We start from the raw sequence: 19591 nt of genomic DNA, 5'->3' as shown, positions 1-19591 counted from the left end.
CATGGCGCGGCAGCCAGCAGTGTCACGGAGGGAACGTGGGCCCGTGTTGTTCTCAACATTGAGCTGTAATGGAAGCCCAAAAACAACATCGTCTTGTCTGTCTGTCTGTCTGTCTGTCTGTCCCCGGCTCCGCTCAGCCGGCAGTAGGTCTCGCCTCAAGTTCATTCCTAAAATCGTGAGAATTGTCCAGAGCAAACCCCATGAGAATTAAACAAAAAAAACAAAACAAAAAAAAAAAAGACAAAATATATTTAAAAAACAGTAAGGACCGCTGAGCAGCCGCCACGCCAGCGCGGCCTGAGAGAGAGCGGCGCCCGGCTGGGGGGGGGTCCCAGCGAGGCCTGGCCCCGCTCCCATCGCCCGCGGATGTTCCCCCGTCCTTCCTCGGCTCCCGGGGAGGGCCGGGGCCGCTGGGGACGGCCGGGGTGGGGGCGGGGCCGGGGCCGGTCGCGGTGGGCGGCGGGCGCCGCGCTGCTATGGCAACGGGGGCAGGGCGGGGGACGCTACCCCGGAAGGGAACGGCGAGGGAGCCCGGCCCGGTCCGCCTCGTCGCGTGCGCCGGCCCCGCCCCCTCGCGCTCGTCAGGCGGCCCCGCTCGGGGTGACGTGTCGCGCGCGCGCGAGAAGCCGGAAGTGGCGGCCGCCGTCAGGGCCGGGACGGTGGAGGGGGGAAGAGACGGAGCTGCCACCGTTGTCGCCGACGGGCGCGCGCGCGTGAGAGAGAGGCGACCGGGGACCCTCCCCCCTCAGGCCGCCGCGCGCCCCCGCTGCGGTTCGCGCCGCCGTTCCTCCGCGCGCCTCCCCACCCTCCGCTATGGCTCTGCGGCGGCTCCTCATCGCCGCGGCGCTGGTGGCGGCCGCGCCCCCCCCCGTCGCCGCCTTCTACCTGCCGGGCCTGGCGCCCGTCAACTTCTGCGACGCTGACCAGGAGAAGCCCGAGTGCAAGGTGGGCCGGAGGGGCGGGCGGGGGGGGGGGAACCGGGCCGCGGCGGACCCTCGCGGGGGGGCGGGCCCCGGCACCCTGAGGGGAGGGGAGGCGAGGCCAGGCGAGGCCTCGGCGCCGCCCGGGGCCCGGGCTGCTGCGCGGCCCGAGTTTTCATCCCTGTGCGGTGGGGTTTGTCCCGTGGGGTGGGCTGTGGTTTGGGTTTTTTCCCCGAGGGTTCGGTTTGGTGGCTGCCTCCAACGTACCGAAGGTCCTCGGGGGGCTGTCGCTGCAGGGTCTCCGAGCCTGTTTCAGTTCCCATCGCCAAGCGGTGAGCAGCCCCTCGCAGTGGGGGGAAGGGCTCTGGGCTCATCCTGTGAGTTACGGTCACGTTTCGGAAATGGGAAACCCCGGCCGCTTGATCTCTCGGGCCCTTTTAAATCTTGGTTGGAAAGCGGCAGAAAGTCAGGGTCGCAGTGACAAGTCGCGGCAAGGGGTGTGTGTGTGATTCTTGGCAGGAGCAAGCAGCCGATGGCTGCAGGCAGGTATAAAACCGAGGTGAGCTTTCCTTACTGTGTTTTCCTGGCTGCAAGAATTGAAGCAAAGTTCACGTAACTAAATTATATATATCAATAAGGACATTGGCTGGTAGGACATCTGTGCCTAAAATAGTCTTTGTTTCTTTGGGTGAGCTTTAGAAGTTCTTTGCTGCTGCTATGATGAAATTAACGCCAGACTGTGTCCTGAGACTTGAATGAGAAAGTTCAAGATCAATAACAGCTTTTATGAGCCGTTGCCTTTTTGCTGTTGAAAGTGGCTGTCTCACACTTCCCGATCTCTTGGCTTCTGTATTACGTGAAACACTGGTCCCATGGTGCTTCAGACTTACATTCTATTTAAATTGTATGTTTTTGGTAAATACTTTGCACTGACTTTATCTATTTGCTGTCATGAATCAGTGGAGCAAGTAATAAGCCAACCGTGTAATGAAGGCGTAGTTGCTGTAAATGTCTTCTCCCTTCTTTCTGAAGTGTATTGTTCCATTCAGACCAGCCAAATCTTGCACCTAATACAAAGCTGTGGATTTTTTCACTCTTGTTTTCCTGCTGCTTCTGTAGTAGTAGTAAAACATTCTGTGGACATTCTTTCATAGGATCATAGAAATGGTGTTGAGAAGTGACCTCAAGAGATCACATAGCCCAGCTTCACGCTTGAAGCACAATTGTTGCCAGCACTAGATGAATTCAGCTTTACCTTTTATTTAAGCAAGCCTTGAGAACATCTAAGCATGGAGCATCCATCACTTCCCTGGGTGGCCTCTTACAGTGCTGCACTACTCTCTTAAGGAACTTTTTTTTTTTTTCTTCAAATACAGGCTAAAACTTCCAAGCTGCAGTTTGTAGTTTTTCACAACATCCCTGAAGAACATTTCTATGTATGAATTATTGCTGGTTTATACTAGGATTTTGGCAGAAAGAGGTTTGGTTTTTTTTTAAAGTCAAGTAAATGAGGTTGCCTACTCTCTTTTGTAACCAGCCTGAGACACTTACGGACTGACCTTCCTCAGATGCCTCTGTATTTTTTTCCCCTCATATAATGTGTACAAAATATTTTTCTCCTTATTCTGAGAATTTACCATTTTGTAAATGTGAAGTGAGGTGCTTAGGTAATGTGAATTTACCACCAGTGGCTAGCTGAACATTTTAGGATAAATTCGACAGATGTATTATTGCAAAAATCTCTTTCTGAAATTAGCCATCTCTTATATTCCTCTACCTCATGCCAGCCAATTTATGTACTAAATGAGACACAGGCATTTGGAGAAGTCTAAATCACTCTTCTCATCTAATTCTCTCTATGTAGTCTGCAACTGAATGTCGTCTGGTCCCCGATGAGGAGAAAAAATATGTGATCCGATAATTGCTATATCATATTTACGTAAGGGGGTAAAACTAGCTTCCCTGGACAACCTTAATTTTTTACATGTTCTTGCAGAATTGTCACTGTTGATTATGATGTCAGTAATAATATTGAGTTTTCCCCTGCCTTGAGGATTTAGATCTGCAGGCCAGATCTCTAAATGGTACTACTTGTCTGTTAGAATCTCTGTGGATCTCCTGTCCTGTCTTGGTGAGATGGGATGTTGCTAGTGGGGCATGTAGCTAGCAGCACAGGTATGGTGAGACTCATGACTTTTCCCCTTTCTCCAGGCTGTCTAGTAATCTGCTTGGGCAAATTTTGGCCACTACTCAGTTTGGCTACTTTTCCTGTTTCTGGTTGGAATATCATCAGAAATGGAATGTGATCTGTGCAGACGTAAATAGTGACTCGTGCCTGAATGTTAAGAATACTTAGTTTAAAAAAATACTGATTGCTCCAAAGAGGACTTGGCATTGTATGGGAAATTGTTTATCAAAGATGCTGTTCTGTAGTAATGCATATACTTCTGGAAAATTGAAGCATTCAAGTGAATATCCTCCTCAAATGAAAAATAGCTGATCTAAGGTGGTGGTTCTGTGACCAGCCAAGGCAGTCTAATTCCTTGCTGCTGGAAGTGAGAGATTTCATTTCTATCTTCCTCAGGGCAATGTGTTCCTGTCCTCTGCATCATCCCAGCTGTTTCACTTGTTAAATCATTTTTTCTTTGAGCTTATTAACATGGCAGGAAACTATCCAACTTTTTGCCAGACTTATTTTGCTGTTGGTGAGTTGAAGCGGCTTACAGCATTATGACAACCATGCACTACCCAGAGGTAAGCAGCAGGTCTGCATGGCTTGGGGCAGAGGAAAGAGAAGCAGTTAAGTGTATTTTCACTTACTGAGTCAACCAAACAGCTCACAGCTGCCTACCTACCTCTCATGGAATCCTGCATGCATCCTGACTTGACCATGGACAACTACAGTATATCAGTAAAACTCAGTACCAGACTGAAGTATTGGAGCTACAGATACATGTGAAAAATTCCATCGTTCTTCCTACTCTTTTTTTTTTTTTTTTTCTTTCTCCAGAATTTCTTGGTTTGGCTAAACTTGAGTGAATTTTCATAGGGAGGAAAAGCACTCCTGTTGATTCATGGTGAGAAAATAGATGGCTTGCTGTTGAAAGGGGGAGGTCTTGAACCTGAAAGCGCTCACCTTCCTTTTGCTGTCTCCAGCTCTTGTCTGATTGCATAGTAAGTGCAAGTAAGTTCAAATTGCCATGCTGCTAAAAACTCCTCTTAAAAAATTTTTTTGGGTAAGTTTTTTTGCTGCTTTAGCCAGTTTAATTAATTTACTGTGCAACCAGATAATTGCCAAAAACAGCGCCAGTTAAACAGTTGGAATGTAATGTATTGGGACTGTGGGACTAAAATAAGTGAAGGGATTTTGAGACTAAGAGGGAAGAGGGAGAGACCTCTCCCTTTCCATAGCAGCAGGCTAGCCTATCTGTAATTAATGTGTATAGACCAAACTAGTCTGAAACCACAGCAGATTGTATTTCAGGCTCTTGCTGAAGAGTTGCTAGTTATTGATAAACTTTTATAAGAAGGTAAATGTGGTTATCCTTGCCTCCTCTTTGGAAAGGGCTGCCGTTCAAACTTTGTGTATCAGTCTGAATACATTGTTTAAATCCTCATAGTTAGCTGTTTTCAGTTGCTACTTAGATAAAATTGTGGACCAGCTTAATTATAGGGAAAAGCACTGATCTCTTCCATACGTACATGTTCTTTTAAGACTTTTATTACACAAAAGTTGTGGTGATGACTAATATGGCTCTAGCTTTGTACATTAAACTAAAACACTGGCACCTGTGATAATTTTATTATTTTTGTGCTTGATTTCTTGCTATCCTGTAGTTTGTATGGTTATGTTAGCCTTAAAGTGGTTTTGTAATGTGGTCACTGCTTTTGTGATGTTTAGATAGTGTTTTATGTATGCTCTCAGCAGATATAGTTCATTACACAAGATTCAGTTTCAAGATGTATAATTACACAAGTCTTACATTTTCAGCTTTACCTTATTCACACAATTCTATTTATATATCCATCAGAATTGATGAAGTACTTTAATATAACTGCTTATTATCTCCACTTTTTCAGTCTGCAATCGAGCTGTTTGTGAACAGGCTTGACTCTGTAGAGTCTGTCCTTCCCTACGAATACACTGCGTAAGTATATTATGCTGTTTGTGTCATTTTTGCTGATAGTTCTTCCAAAAAGATGCATTTAATTTATGTTAAAGTTTTATCTACATATTGCTACAGCAGTTTGCCAGTGAGGAATGTCTATTTATTTTGCTAACATAAGTTTACAAATATAGAATTTTCACCAAGCAGATGGGTGCATGCATTGCTTACTTCTTCTTGGTTGTCTTTACGCGTACTTTAGAAGTAGTGCATGGATTCATAGGCCCTCATGTAGGTCGAAGCACTGCTTCAGAGTAACTTAAGGCTAAAATGTGTGTATGTGTATATATAATATTTACTCTTTTGCATTAGTTGTCATTTTTGTAGATCAAAGTGTTACTGCTGCCTTAAGTAGCCTATAGCCAGATGAGTTGAAGTGGTAATGAGGTGTGAACTTCCTATCAATTATCTTAATGAGGTGTTAAATGTTTTCTTGGTACACATCGTAGGAGTGCACAAGACCTATCAGTGCCTGGTGCAACTATGTAAAGTTGTTGCTTAAAGAATGTTTTGACTGTTAGTATTGTAGAGGTTAAGCACTAGTTAGGTGTACGTTTTAATGAACACAAATGTCATATACTTGAAATTAGGTTGAAAAAACTTGGAGGATGTGCTATTTAATGTGTTGATGAATAAAGCTGCAATAACCTGTTAATAATGCTTGTTGTAAAGGAGCTGTCTGTATGTGTGTGTATATTTTAATTTTTTTCTTTCATTATCCCCTTCCCTCTGCCCCCTCCCAAGAACCTGCATGCTTTTCTCTCAGGGCTGTCATGAAACTCTATGAGAAGGTTTAATTTCTGGCTAAAATTCCTGTGCAAATAAGCAACTTTTAAGTACTTAAGGAAACTTTTGTGCTACCATGTTTAATATAAACTGAGTTCTTAAATAGCTGATGAAGAGATTTTATTGTTGGGGGTGTTTTAGTGGTGGTTTGTGTTTTTTTTTTCAAAATGGGACTGTGATTTTCATATTTTGCTTTGCAGGCTCAAGGAAGAAACTGTTGTTTAGAAGGAAAGCTGTATAGTTCCTTTCCTTGTGGTGAAGGTGTTGATTTGGGAGCACAGTTTGAGGTCTAATATTTGCAGCTGAGAATATTTGATTAACTTTTGTATCCTTTCTCTAATTCAGGTTTGATTTTTGTCAAGCAGAAGGAAAGAAGCGTCCCTCTGAAAACCTTGGCCAAGTATTGTTTGGAGAGAGGATAGAACCGTCTCCTTACAGGGTTTGTTCTCTGACAAGGGGTGTTTGGTAATACGTGTGTTCAAGTGTAACCAAAGGACATCAGAATCATGAAGATCCTCTTCACGAGGGCTTTGTCTCGACAAGCTTCAGAATCTGAAATTCCTCATAATAGAAGACTGTCAATTTAACGTAATTGTAACTACGCACTTCGCATCATGAAGCTGTAGCCAGAAATGCTGCGGAGGTTATCTTCTCTCTTTGGAACCTGCCAAAACCCGATTCTTGCTCCTCAGCTGTCCCCTTGTTAGAGGGAATTGAGTACTCTTATTTCTTGGAACCAGATCTGAAAATATTGCAGCTGTAGAATGAAACAATTAGAAATGGTGTGAGCCAGCTTGTCTTTTCTGGTTGCCTTCTCCAGTACATGTAGTAGAAGAGAAAGTTAGCAATTGAATCTGCCCGGGACAGCGTTGCTGCTGTGAGGTCAAATGACTTGTCTGGTAAATGATTGCACAAAACAGGTTTTAATCAGTAACAAGGAGCTCTCCGTGTAAGGCTCTTACAATATCACAGGAGGGTTTTTTACCACCCACCAATGTAAAAACCTCCTCTGGAGGATTTGATACACATTGTCTTGGTAATTTGTTAGGTGCTTTTATTGTATCAGTATAGGCAGTTACAAATGTACAAGGGAAACTTGTTAAATAGTGAAATTACACAAAGTTTGTTACAACCTTTTTGCTCATACGTCTTTTGTTTTTTATTAGTTCACATTCAAAAACAAGGAGACATGTAAATCTGTTTGTACAAAAACATATGATACCACAAAGCCAGAAGATAAACAGAAATTAGACTTTTTGAAAAAAAGTATGCTACTGAATTATCAGCATCATTGGTAAGTTGATATTAAAATTCATAGATTGGTTAGTCTAGTATGTTGGTGATAATTTAATTTAGTTTATAATTTCATATTGCAAGTTAATACAGATTGAATACTAGGTGTTTGCACTGAATCTGTTCCCCTTCTGTTCTTGCAAAATATGTTTTTCGTTGTCTTCATAAAAAACGTCCTTCACTTGAAGGGTGAGCACCAGGTATAATGGAAACAGGCCTGTTTCCAAGCACAAAGCTCTGTATGGGTTTTGTGCTGCCTCTGTGCTTACTGTAAAATACTGCTATTTCTTTGCACTTGTAAATGTAGAATTTAATCCTGCCCTAGCTGGAGAAAAGTCTTAAGGGACCTTCATTCGATTGCTATGTCACCTTTGTTTTTCTTGAGAACTTTTGCACTCACCTTCAAATGTTGCATCCAGGAGATGGGATCAATATTTCTGAAAGAGTTTTATGCAAAGTTTGTTTCTCATAAGGATATGGAAATGAAAGGTGGCCAATGAAAATTGATTAATGAAATAATTTTGAGGAAAACACAAACATGTGGTTCTTTACTATTCTCCAAGTCCTCCTGTAACCATCTGAGTTGTCTTGGAGCATGCTGGGGTTCTGTTTCTGCTTGGACATTGAGGTCCTCTTCCGATGGGCATTAAGGGTGGGGCAAGACTGAATGTATACACTGACTCTCACGCTGATTTTCAGTTAGGAGGTAGCCATCCTCTGCACCCGCATCCAAGAGCTGGGAAATGTTTATCAGCAGGCTCCGTCTTGACGTTGGAAATACCCAGCCACGCTATTGGTGTTTGTATAGTGCTTTGCATGTTGGTACGCTGTGCTAACAGCAGCCTTTGGGTGCAAGGGTAAAGGAACAACTTGGGGATGAAGTTGTCTCAAAGTTCCCGTGGCATGTCTTTGCAAGTAATACATAAGCATAATTAACCGATGTTGCCTCTATGATTCCAATTATGTGCTCCCTGCTTCATGGAAACAAACAGTTCAGCCTTCATCTAATAGATTAAAACTTTCTGGATGTATTAGTGAAAATGTAGGTGAAATGTTGAATGTTGCCACTGTCATTACGTGTTTTTCTGTAATGTCATATTCCATTTCTTCAGTTTTGAAACAGCTACCTGTGCTGGAAAGGCAATGAGTGCATTTCCTATTTCTCTTGAGAACCAATATGGGGTATCCATTTTTAGGGATAAATTATGGCTCACTTGTCTTTCTGGGAATCTCTTGAAAATTAGGGTAGTTGGAAGTTGATAGTTTAGGTCAGAAGGGTTCACAGGCAATAGCCATATGTTCATGTAGGTCAACCAGGGGTAATAAAGAAACCCTGAAAGGTACAGCTAATTTTGCAGGGTTTTGAAGTGTATATGCCTAATGCTGAAATAAATAGAGCTTCAAACATGCTGCATTTGGTTATATTCCTACTAAATACTGCATATATTTATAATATTTATACCACTTTGAATTTCACTGATGCATGCTGGTCTGGCATAAAGCTTCAGCTTTAAAAGTTTGTGTGTGTTTTGGTGTATAAATGAAAAATAGTTTCCCAAGGCTATGATCCTGTCACTCTTTGAAATAAATTAATTTTTTTTAAGAAGGCCCAAAACTTAAGCTGACAGAAACTGAAACAGAACTGTGTAAAACTAATCACACAGAAAAGTGCTTTACACAGGTTTTTTTCCCCCCTTGTATTAAATTGTTTTACAAATATACTTAGTGTATTCAAGTATATTTTTTAGCCCATACTGCTTACTTGATAGGACGGTTCGGATTTTAGTAAGATGTAGTTCTGTTTTTCAGTGTGAAAACTTCCCTTTAAATTTAGGGTACCTCTTATATTCTTATTCTTTTAATAGCACTTCTACTTAATTATTTTTTATTTTTTTTTGCTAGGCCCACTGCTCTAAAACTTTAGAACCAGTGGCATGAAGAATCCCTGTTTATCTCTGTGTAGTAGTGATAGTCCTCCTCAGTCACAGCTTCACTAAGTGGAAGTGGCTGGATTTTTGTGACGAATGATGCATGGTCCAGGAGTATGGTACAGGACTATGTTGTACAAGGATCAGCAAGGCAGCATAAGTGAGGATTTAGTAGAGGTTTATTATCAAGCTTCAATTTATCATAAAATTCCTGGGGAACACGGATGGTGCAAAGTACTTTTAAGGTTTTAAAAGCCACTTAATGAGATTAGGAATTGACATACTGAATTGGACTCAACAACTATACTGATACCTTGGCTGACAACGTTCATCACCAGATGTTCTTGAGAGACATATAAGAACACTGTTTTATAGCCTATTTGCCGCACATGTATAATCTCTTCAAGTCATTTTAAAGTCAAAGATTAACTGTGAAAAATGATTTGCTGCTTAAACTTTCAATTTGTTCCAGCATTGCTGCTTGAAGGCAGCTCAGTATGTCTTTGCTGCAGCAGATGCAAGGGAAAGCCTTTACACCAACCATACTAATTTCCAATAGGTTAATGCTTTACCTGGTTTTGATTATGAAATTAAAATACTAACAAAAGCAAGAGGTATCTCTAGCATATATTATGGAGGTACAATTCCAAGTATGTCCAAGTGCAATGAATCTGCATCTGGAATAGCTCCTAATTAGCAACTTAATTGTACTCCATAGTAGCCTGGTGAAGTGAGTAGGGTTTGGTTGGTGCTGCTGCTGCTGCTTTGCGACTGTGATAGTCTTTGGAATCTCCTCAGAACCTGAGAACTGTGTTTCTGGAGGGCCTGTCTTCACCTCTTCCACTGTGTCAACATGAGCCAAGAACATTTCTACTTATTTCTGCCTGGTAGCTAATGGTAGGGATGAAGCAGATCTCTGTTGTGTGAACAAAAGCAGCACATACTGCTCTTTCCACCCCCATCTGTTGATGTGCTTTAAAAAATAGTGCTACTTTAGAGACTGTTACAGTATGCAACAGACTAAATAATGCTTTAGTTTTGTTGTCTGAGGTCATAGACTAGTGTTCAATTAGGTATTTAAAAGTACCTAATGAGGTATTATCAGGTATGTGTTAACATTAATAGCCTAGCGGTTATCATGATGAGATGTTGAATTGTAAAGAATACTTAGTGGCTTGATAAGTTTTACAAAAAATGTTTGTTGTTAACTTTCAGTGGGATGACTTTTTTGGTCTAGTAATGTACAGAATAGTAATGTAGCATGCTGGATACTGTTTCTGTCTTACTGTCTTATAATTTTCTGCAACTCCTCATGGGGGTGTGGGGTTCCTCCACAAATTTTTGATTGAAACTGAACTATAAACCTACTGGGCTCAGGATTTTTAGGTAATATGAATATAAATCTTGTGAGGCAATAGTACAAAAGCAGCACGTAGACAACGGAGGGATGTTTGACAGTGATTACTTTCCTAAATATGTGGTGGCTTACAATTTTTTTGCTCATGTAAACCATATAGTTAAAATATTCCATACTCTCAGGGAACTACAACTGAGGTCAGTGGTCAGGAATTTACTTAAATAGACCCCAAAAAACAACAAACCTTGCACTTTAGCTTTAATGCAAAATAAAAGTTTAAAGATTGCCAAGAAAAATGTGGTTTACAATGGAAGAACAATTAAGAAGCTGGAGAATTAATAGTGTGTGTGTGTGTGTAGGCAATTTTTTTTGTTTTGTATTTTGTCTTGAAATTGTCAAGTTCATTTTAGCTGGTTTAGTGGGTGATTTTGGCCATTTTAAAAGGCAAGATAATGAAATGTTAAATTGTTATGACTTTGGAGTGAGAGAGATTTATGTATTGGGCTATATTTGTAAGGGGACTTCAGAAACCAGGCCAGTGAATAGAATTTAGAATAGAATAGAAATATATTGATTTTATTTTTTTTTTCTTTAAAAAGATAGAGTTTCAGTTGAAGAGCTACATGCTTGTGTCTCATTTGGAAATTCTATTGGCAATCAGTGCAATTTCATGGGTTAAGATCTGGAAGAAGTATTACTCTTGTAGTTAACCTTCCAATAATGAATGTAGCAAAGTTAGATGAATATTAATCTGGTTTTGTTTCCATTACACTATGTATGTTGAAAGATTGTGAAATGTTGCTATGCCATTTGCAGGATTGTGGACAACATGCCTGTGACCTGGTGTTATGATGTTGAAGATGGCCAGAGGTTCTGCAATCCTGGTTTTCCTATTGGCTGTTATATTACAGAAGATGGCCGTCCAAAAGATGCCTGTGTTATTAATGTATGTTTATTCAATTGTGGTGTTTGTTTTTTTTTTTTTTAAATATCCCCTTCTTACTAATTAAAAGACTGGCATTTTTCTTCTGTCATGTTTCTATGGTGAGTCCTCACTATCTTAAGAACCCTTGTTGCCTAAATCTAGGTAAGTGTTTTGATATCTCTGCAAGTACCATAATTTGTAAGTCTCATCGAAGAACTTTGTCTCTTCTCTTGCATAATACAGAAGGGCTCTAAGAGACAGAGGAAATGAACGTTCGTAGCATTTAGTGCATGTAAAGGGTGAAGGAAAATTAAAACATGTCATCCTTCATTGCCTAAGTAGTCTAAACATTTGAAGGCTTGGACTTTACATTTTTGCTGGATAGAAGTGTTTTCGTGGAAGCGGGTTTGCATAGACATGTTTGTACCTCTGCGTGGAAATTGGTACTTCCTGAATGATTGCTTTCCCTAAAATATGTGGGCTAATGGAAGAAGGCAGAATATAAGATTACTGAGTGAACAAAGTTTCTCCTGTGAGAGACAGATCTATTGGATTGACTGGTGGAGGTACAGATAAATGCACTATAAGCATTATGGAGATAATGCAATAGAAAGTCCACGATGTCTTTAGATCACTGCGGACCTTTTCCATGGAGAAGTCACTGAGAACCTGGAATAGGTTTTTGGTTTCATCAGAGTGCTTGGTTTTACTTAATGGATCATACCAAAGAACAGTTTCTGCAGTTTCTGATTTTGTTTCCTTGCCCCTGTAATGAATCGGTTTCAGAGGATGCATATGAATGGATGCATTTATGATCAAGTATGTAATCTGGCAATATTCTTTTAATCTTGTTTAAATGCTTGGTTTTAATATAAGAAAAATAACCTTTGAAGGAATAACTGAAGGACTGTAGAAGAACACTTTGTTTATATAACTATTCTTATAATTAGGGTGCTTTGTAGAAAGCAGTGGAGATAGAACCCTGAAGAAATACTAAATGAACTACAGTAGACATAATGCTTGTGATTTAACAACCTCTTTGACTGACTAAATTCCAGGCTGATGTTTCCCTTCACCTGAGACTTGTATTCAACATTCTTGGCTGCTGTTGGCAGTTCATCCCTGTGCATCTTTGTTTTCAAATGTCAAGGTGGTTCTGTCACAGAACAATTATTTGCATTGTTTGTCTTGGAAGGTTCTGTTTAATCTATGAAAAATATACACGTTGTTTTGACATAGGTGTTGTTTATGAAATGCTTCTGACATGAAAGTTATCTATTTGGTTTACTACTGCAATTAAATAAAATGAGACATCTTCATTTACTGAAATATTTTAATAAATATATATTTATAAATATGTTTTATATTTAAATACGTTTTTCTATTTTTCAACTGTAGTAAGACAGTTCTTGCATTAACTTTTCTAGTTTGTCTTTTTAATGCAAGGCTTTAACGCAAAGACTTTATTGTCTTTGTATTCCTAGAATCCTGCATTCATCTTGTAGAACTTCTTGACAGAAAAATTGTATGCAGTCTAAAATTCTGTTATGTAAGCTTCTGCTTAAGGCTTTTAGATGTCTTTATTTTTTTTGATTGCTTAACATCGTCTTTTATCATTGCAGTCCGAATTTCATGAAAAAGATACTTTTTATATCTTCAACCATGTTGACATAAAAATATATTACCATGTTGTGGAAAATGGAGCTCTGGGAGCAAGACTAGTTGCTGCTAAACTTGAACCAAAAAGGTTAGTACTTGGAAGTAACTTGTCATCAAGCCAGTGGTCCATTCCAAGATACTTGCTTTGATCTGGGGACCAGTAGATTAGCTATCCTGTTGATTGATGTAGTGTAATGTAAGACAATCTAACACGATTTTGCTATGAATTCTGTAGATCTTTGTGTACTATTTCCTATTTGAGCCAAAAAAAAAAAAAAAAAGAGAAAATAAAACCTGGCAGTGGTACGTGTTCAGTGAAGCAATCTTCATTTTCCTACTGGGGAACACTTTGTCTTGTGACGGAGTAGAGTGCAACATTTGATGTCTTCAACAATCAGGATTTGAATGGAATGATTTCATGAATGTACTCCTCAGTTGTTCTGGCGTCTATGTGGCTTTTGTACAACTGATGTCTATTTTATTCTTTCTTAACATCTTGTCTTTCTTCTGTGTTCTTGGTATAACTGAGCTTGTTGCATTGTTGGTCCAGCATCATGATGAAAGTGTTTTTTTCAAGATAAGTTAGTAATTCTGTTGTAACTTTTTGAGTGTTTTGGAGGTTCTTAACAGTACTCAGACTTCTTTAATTTTTGGTGCTCTGCTTTAGAGGCTGTGTCTCTGTGGTTTTCTTTTTAGAAGAGACAACTTTTGTTTGTAAAGGTCAAATAACAAAAAATCCTGTGCTTTTAATTTAAGGAACATTCCTTATGAGTTCTGAAATTTGAGGCATTAAGAACAATTTTTATATTTAAGGAACAATTCCTGGATGAAACTGATGCTTTTGTAAGATGAATGAGTTCTTTCTTAAGAGTGTTGTCAGTGAAGCAGCTTTCATTCTGTGTTTTTTCTTCCTGCAGTTACAAGCATACTCATCCAGACAACCCTGATTGCTCAGGAGTACCTATGGATATAAGTAATAAGGCTAGTGGAGAAATCAAAATTGCTTACACATACTCAGTTTCTTTTCAAGTGAGTACTAAGCTTTCTGTGGTAGTTACCTCTTAAAATCATGCATTAATACTCTGAATTATAAAGATCAATTATATTGTAATATATTGAGGGGATGGCTCACATACAGCAGTTCGTATTTTCAGTCTCAATAATTCTGTGATTCTTCTGCATATGAAGGAGTCTACTCCTACTTTGAGGTTTTTTTGGTCATTATGGGCTCAATCAAAGTCTTGGCAATGAGTAGATTAAAAATAGCAATAAGGCAATTTTTATTTTTATTTAACCTTTTTTTTCTGATTGCAAGGTCATTGGTATCTTTGAAATGATAGGCCATCATTGTATTAAGGCTGTTAATATATCTTAATTCTAGACTTATAGCCTGCTGCAGGTTTCAGTTCAACTGTGGTGAAATGGAGACTAAATAGTTGATCTTTAAAGTTTGCTGGAGGGTAGCGTTGAGTTATTGTGGGATCCACTGCCACTGTCATAAGAAGTACACAGCAAAGCACCGATCTTACAGTGCCATTACGTTGCCACCATTTTTCAGGCATGAATTCCCTTTCTCTCTTATAAGCTGTTACAGCAGTGTTTGTAGAATTACCACAATCATTCTTTACTGTAGTAATTTATTGTATTACATGGTGAAGTTCAAAATACAATAAGTAGTATAATAAAAATATTCAGAAGGGGTTATATTATATATTACTTTAAAATTATATTTTGGGAAATTATATCAGTTTTGATGCTGAAATTAATTTGTATACTGAAAAGCAAGTACTTCTGGAAACCTGTGGGAAGTTAGTAATTAAGAATGACTTTAGCTTCATACTATTATATTCTTTCTCTTTAAAAAATGATATGCCCAGCTGTGTGTGTGTTACTGTCCTGTGCACGATGTTACGTCACTTCGAGGTCATCTTCAGAAATTCCATCAGGTTGGCAGATCAGGTCAGCTCAGGAAGAAAGAAAAAAGGCAGTGTAGGTATGGGGAAAAAAAAAGCAATTATATCCTAGAATCATTGATACTGGTTTAGAAACTTGTTGCTTGCTTTGAGACATAGTTTTATTACCTCAGTGAACTAGATATTTGATCTTGGCTAAATTTTTTAACCCACTATTTTTTATATTTTCAAAAACTGGCTTTACTGAAAAGCACTCTTGCTCTGGCATGTTATAAATTACTGAAGTAACATCTTGTCAGGAAGACACCTAGCCATTTTTATTAATTGATACTAGGGTTTGTGGTTTGTTTAATAGCAACATTCAGGTTGATCAGCACTGTTTATTCCCCTTCTCGTGTTTACTCTGCAAAATAAAACAAAGAAATGCTCTTTTTGAAGTGTTTCTGATCAATGAATGTTCAGTCTGAATAAGTGTAATCGGTTGAAATGCCTGAAGGAATAATTTGTTTCCTTCTACTAACAATGTACATTCTGTAGTATTGTCTCCCCATCTGTCTTGCAGTATAAGCTGAATGTAACTGGATTGGTGGTTGGTACTGAAATTATAATGTATGAAAGCAAAGGATAATTCGGAGAGAGCACTATCTAGAAAGTGAAGTATTATGCTGGAGACTATATAGCAGAGCTTAGTTTCTCAATGTCTCTGGTGTTGACTTACATATGCTAAAAAATGCATGTTCTTTTATTATTCTGCTAGTCATTTGAATTCCAAATGAATTAATGTAACTTTTGAAGGGAGGAAGCACAATTAAATTGATAGGCCTGTACATCTTAAGAAGACATTCAGAAAATATTTTGGTTTGGATTCTATGGTCAAAACTTAGTTTTGGTTTAGGTAGCTATTCTTAAGGCATTAATATTATTAATATATATTATTAAGGCCTCCCTTGAAAGCATGCAATGTGCAATTTCCAATTTGTCATTAGATTTAAGATTGCTCTGCAGGAACATCAGTCTGTAAATTTACAAGTTGGATACTGACTGTATCTGAAACTGATGTTTACTTTTTCAGGAAGAAAAAAGTATAAGGTGGGCATCAAGATGGGATTATATTTTGGAATCCATGCCTCACACTCACATTCAATGGTTTAGGTGAGAAGAAAGTTTGTCTTCAAGTGTACTGTACTGAAGTGTTTACATTGCAATTTGAATTATAAATTTTATTTTTTTTTTTACATTCAGTATTATGAATTCCTTGGTGATTGTCCTCTTCCTGTCTGGAATGGTAGCCATGATTATGTTGAGGACACTGCATAAAGATATTGCAAGATACAATCAGATGGATTCTACTGTAAGTCTAAGATGTACCTCCTAAAACTTATTTGGAATGTGGGTTTTTTTGAGCTAAATATATTTCTGTAACAGGCTATTGAAATGGCAATCTACTGTATTGAAATAGACCTATTTCCTTTACAGGAAGATGCTCAAGAAGAGTTTGGCTGGAAACTGGTTCATGGTGATATTTTCAGGCCCCCAAGAAAAGGAATGCTGTTGTCTGTTTTTCTAGGCTCTGGCACACAGATCTTAATAATGACTTTTGTTACCCTGTGTAAGTAATAAAGTGGGGAGGAGTTAGTTGAGTACAGATGATTTTTTTCGCTGCTAATTGCATGGTTCTAGTAAAAATAGCAGTTTAGGTTTTTATCTAGAAGTGTCTTAAAAGTTTTAAGGTTAGAAACAGCTGAGCTGATACAGTAGACACACAGCTTAGTATACACAGATTTTAAGATAACTGATGTACTGGCTTTAAGTCAAATGTATGGTTACTTTCTAAAATTGTGCATCTCTGCTTCGTAGTTTTTGCTTGCCTGGGATTTTTGTCACCTGCTAACCGGGGAGCTCTCATGACCTGTGCTGTAGTTCTGTGGGTACTGCTTGGAACTCCAGCTGGTTATGTTGCTGCCAGATTCTACAAATGTGAGTAAAAGTTATTTAAAATGACAAGGCTTAAGTTCATTAAAGTAAATTATCATCACAGAACTGATTTTTATTTTGCAGTACTGTTTGTAGTTTCCCTCAGGGCAAGTTGGAGAAATGTACTTACCTTAGCAACAGAAAACACATCTAGAACACTGACATGGCTATATTGGTTTTGATATGATCATGCCTGAATTGCTCTTGCTGCTATGTATTTATGGAATTCGGAAGCAAATTCCATTTTAGTAGTACTCAGCTCATTACGTCAGACAGTTTTGTACTTCTGTTTCCTAAAGTTGTGGGGAGGCTGTTAACTTGCATTTGGTTTTAGCCATCGATGTGGCTTGATAACTTTTCTTTTTTTTTTTTTTTTTTTTCCCCCCCAAAAGTAATGAACCTTTGTTCTTGCATGCCTGAGATCTGTCACTTCTTTTTATCAAGTTCCTAGGTCTTTGGGAGAATGGCGCTTATCAGACTGGCAGGGGTGGAGGGGGAAGGATTATTAGGTGTTCTGTAGTTGTAGAAATGAAGCCAGTGGTGTTTGGACACCTGACAGAAGTTGGTTGATACTGTTTTCCTTCGCTGATCTCAGCTAGGTGTTGTTTCAAGGCCTACCTACCAACCTCAAATGGTTTGTTGCTGTACCCTCTGGTTTCTTTTAAGGTGAAGCATACCATTCTGCATACAGCTTGTTTTAATTACCTTACTCAAGGTAGAAGACTCTTTATGACTGAGTGAGCTGCATCTTTTGGACTATTTTAGTTCTAAACATACAGGGCTAGAGAAGGAGTTTATTTTTGAACTTCAGCTTGGCAGTAGGTATTGGAGTTCTTTCTTCTAACCATTTTATAATTTTCATGTGGGGAGAACCATTAGGGAAAGAGGGTTTGTATTTTGTAAGGAGTTTTTCCACAATGGTGGCGATGTGATGGTGAACTATTCCTTTTCCTAATCTTCAAGCCAATTAGACTTAAATGGAGGGAGACTTTGGGACTAAGAACATAATTGAGGACAGAATTATTCTTTATATCATGCTGTACGTTATGTATTTTGAAGAATATTTTGAAGTGTGTTGATGGTAAATCGAATGCTGTATCTTTGGTGGAGATGTAGCTAATAATAATTACATTTCATATTATACTTATTGGGAATCATTTAGTTGATACCTGAATATTGTGTTTAACTACTAAGACAGTGAGTGACTGATCCAGAGATGATATTGTTGTAACAGGAGGTGGTCTATATCCTGTATAGAGCATGCAAACGTGAATGTTTTGTCTTATAGTATACAAGTAATGTGAGACATAAACCAAAATGCAACTGAAATGGATATCCAGTTTTTAAAGCTGGTTGGTTTTTTTTTTTTTCAACGTTGCATTTAAAAACTGAAAGCTGAGTTGAAATTAAATGGTTAATCTTAACAACCAGTCCCTTGTTCTACAAAGATTTTTATGAAGAAATAGAAACTTAATTAAAATCACTCTAGCCATAATCACTTCTGACTCTTGAAGTAAAGAAGCATGTCATTACAGCAGTATTCAGACGAAATTGTCAGCTTCACTGAATTCCAGCAGGATATTTTCATTTGAAAGTATGCTGACTAGAATTTTTATCAGCATAGTGCAAATTTATAAATATTTTCTTAAAGCTACATTTGGTCTTTTGGTAGCACCACTGCTTAACGCTGTTAAGACTCAAGAGAATATCACTACTTCCTGTAAGCGTGTTAGTCCTGACTTTCTTGTAAGATTTGTAGACGAGTTATTTCAAGAAAACTGTTAAGCTTGCTTTTCACATACTTATGTATTTTTTCCTACTGAAACCTGCAGTCAAACGCTAGAAAGCTTTAACTTTTTAATCACTTCAAGTTTAAACTGTTTTTTGAAGACTTAGAAATGCTGCAAATCTGCTTCCTCCTTTGTAGCAGATAAACTGGGTCTCTGACCACTTTATTTAGTCGGATACTTTCCTGACCTTGGTCTGAAGCTTTTCTTTGCTTTGAAGCTCTGTGGTTAAGCAGTATGATGAGGGAATTCAGTTTTATTACTGAAGATTTAGTTTACTGTTTTAAACTTGAGCATGATTTGAGTATTTACAAGCTAAGTATAAGAGGTAAATGGACTGGAAAATTAATAGTTGTGAGTTTATGCATGTTTTGATGACTGTCAAATTTTTTAATACAGCATTTGGAGGTGAGAAATGGAAAACAAATGTCCTGCTGACATCATTCCTTTGTCCTGGGTAAGTTGAGGGTATTGCCATGATTAAAAGAATTAAATTGCTTCTCTGACATGCATAGCTAATTTTTAAGTTTCAGCTATACAAGTAAATCTTACGACACTGTCCTTTTATTCCAGAAGCTACAATAATATCACAGCACTTTTGACAAAGGTGAATAAGCTAATGGCATATCATCCTTAGATTTTTATTTTTTTTTACTAAGCATTTGTTTTACTCTCACCATATGAAAAGGTTGATTAAGAAAGAGCATTATGATAATAGTAAGTTTTAGACAGGCAACACTTTTTCATTGCTTTCTTTTGCTCTCTAGGCTGTTTCTCTGACCACACTGTAGTTGGTCTTATATAGTGTCATATACTGTATAACCACTGTGATAAATTTTTCTACTTAATCACAGCAAGTAGTCTTACCCTGAAGTGTAGTTAA

General features: G+C 38.7%; 1 protein-coding gene across 1 annotated transcript in view; it reads left to right on the top strand.

The window, feature by feature from the left end:
* Positions 1–607: 607 nt before the first annotated feature.
* The window catches only part of TM9SF2 (transmembrane 9 superfamily member 2), a 28504-nt gene continuing 9520 nt past the window's right edge, over positions 608–19591 (top strand). The window contains exons 1-12 of the mRNA XM_074169010.1: positions 608–945; positions 5001–5068; positions 6218–6311; positions 7039–7166; positions 11267–11396; positions 12998–13122; positions 13952–14063; positions 16020–16099; positions 16190–16298; positions 16424–16556; positions 16805–16924; positions 19108–19165. Of these exons, the coding sequence (XP_074025111.1) occupies positions 814–945; positions 5001–5068; positions 6218–6311; positions 7039–7166; positions 11267–11396; positions 12998–13122; positions 13952–14063; positions 16020–16099; positions 16190–16298; positions 16424–16556; positions 16805–16924; positions 19108–19165 (1289 nt within the window). The 5' untranslated portion in view covers positions 608–813. The remainder of the gene's footprint in view (positions 946–5000; positions 5069–6217; positions 6312–7038; positions 7167–11266; positions 11397–12997; positions 13123–13951; positions 14064–16019; positions 16100–16189; positions 16299–16423; positions 16557–16804; positions 16925–19107; positions 19166–19591) is intronic.

The sequence above is a fragment of the Numenius arquata genome, chromosome 1 (genome assembly GCF_964106895.1).
Source record: "Numenius arquata chromosome 1, bNumArq3.hap1.1, whole genome shotgun sequence".
NCBI classification, from domain to species: domain Eukaryota; kingdom Metazoa; phylum Chordata; class Aves; order Charadriiformes; family Scolopacidae; genus Numenius; species Numenius arquata.
This window is presented reverse-complemented; position numbering and strand designations above follow the sequence as displayed.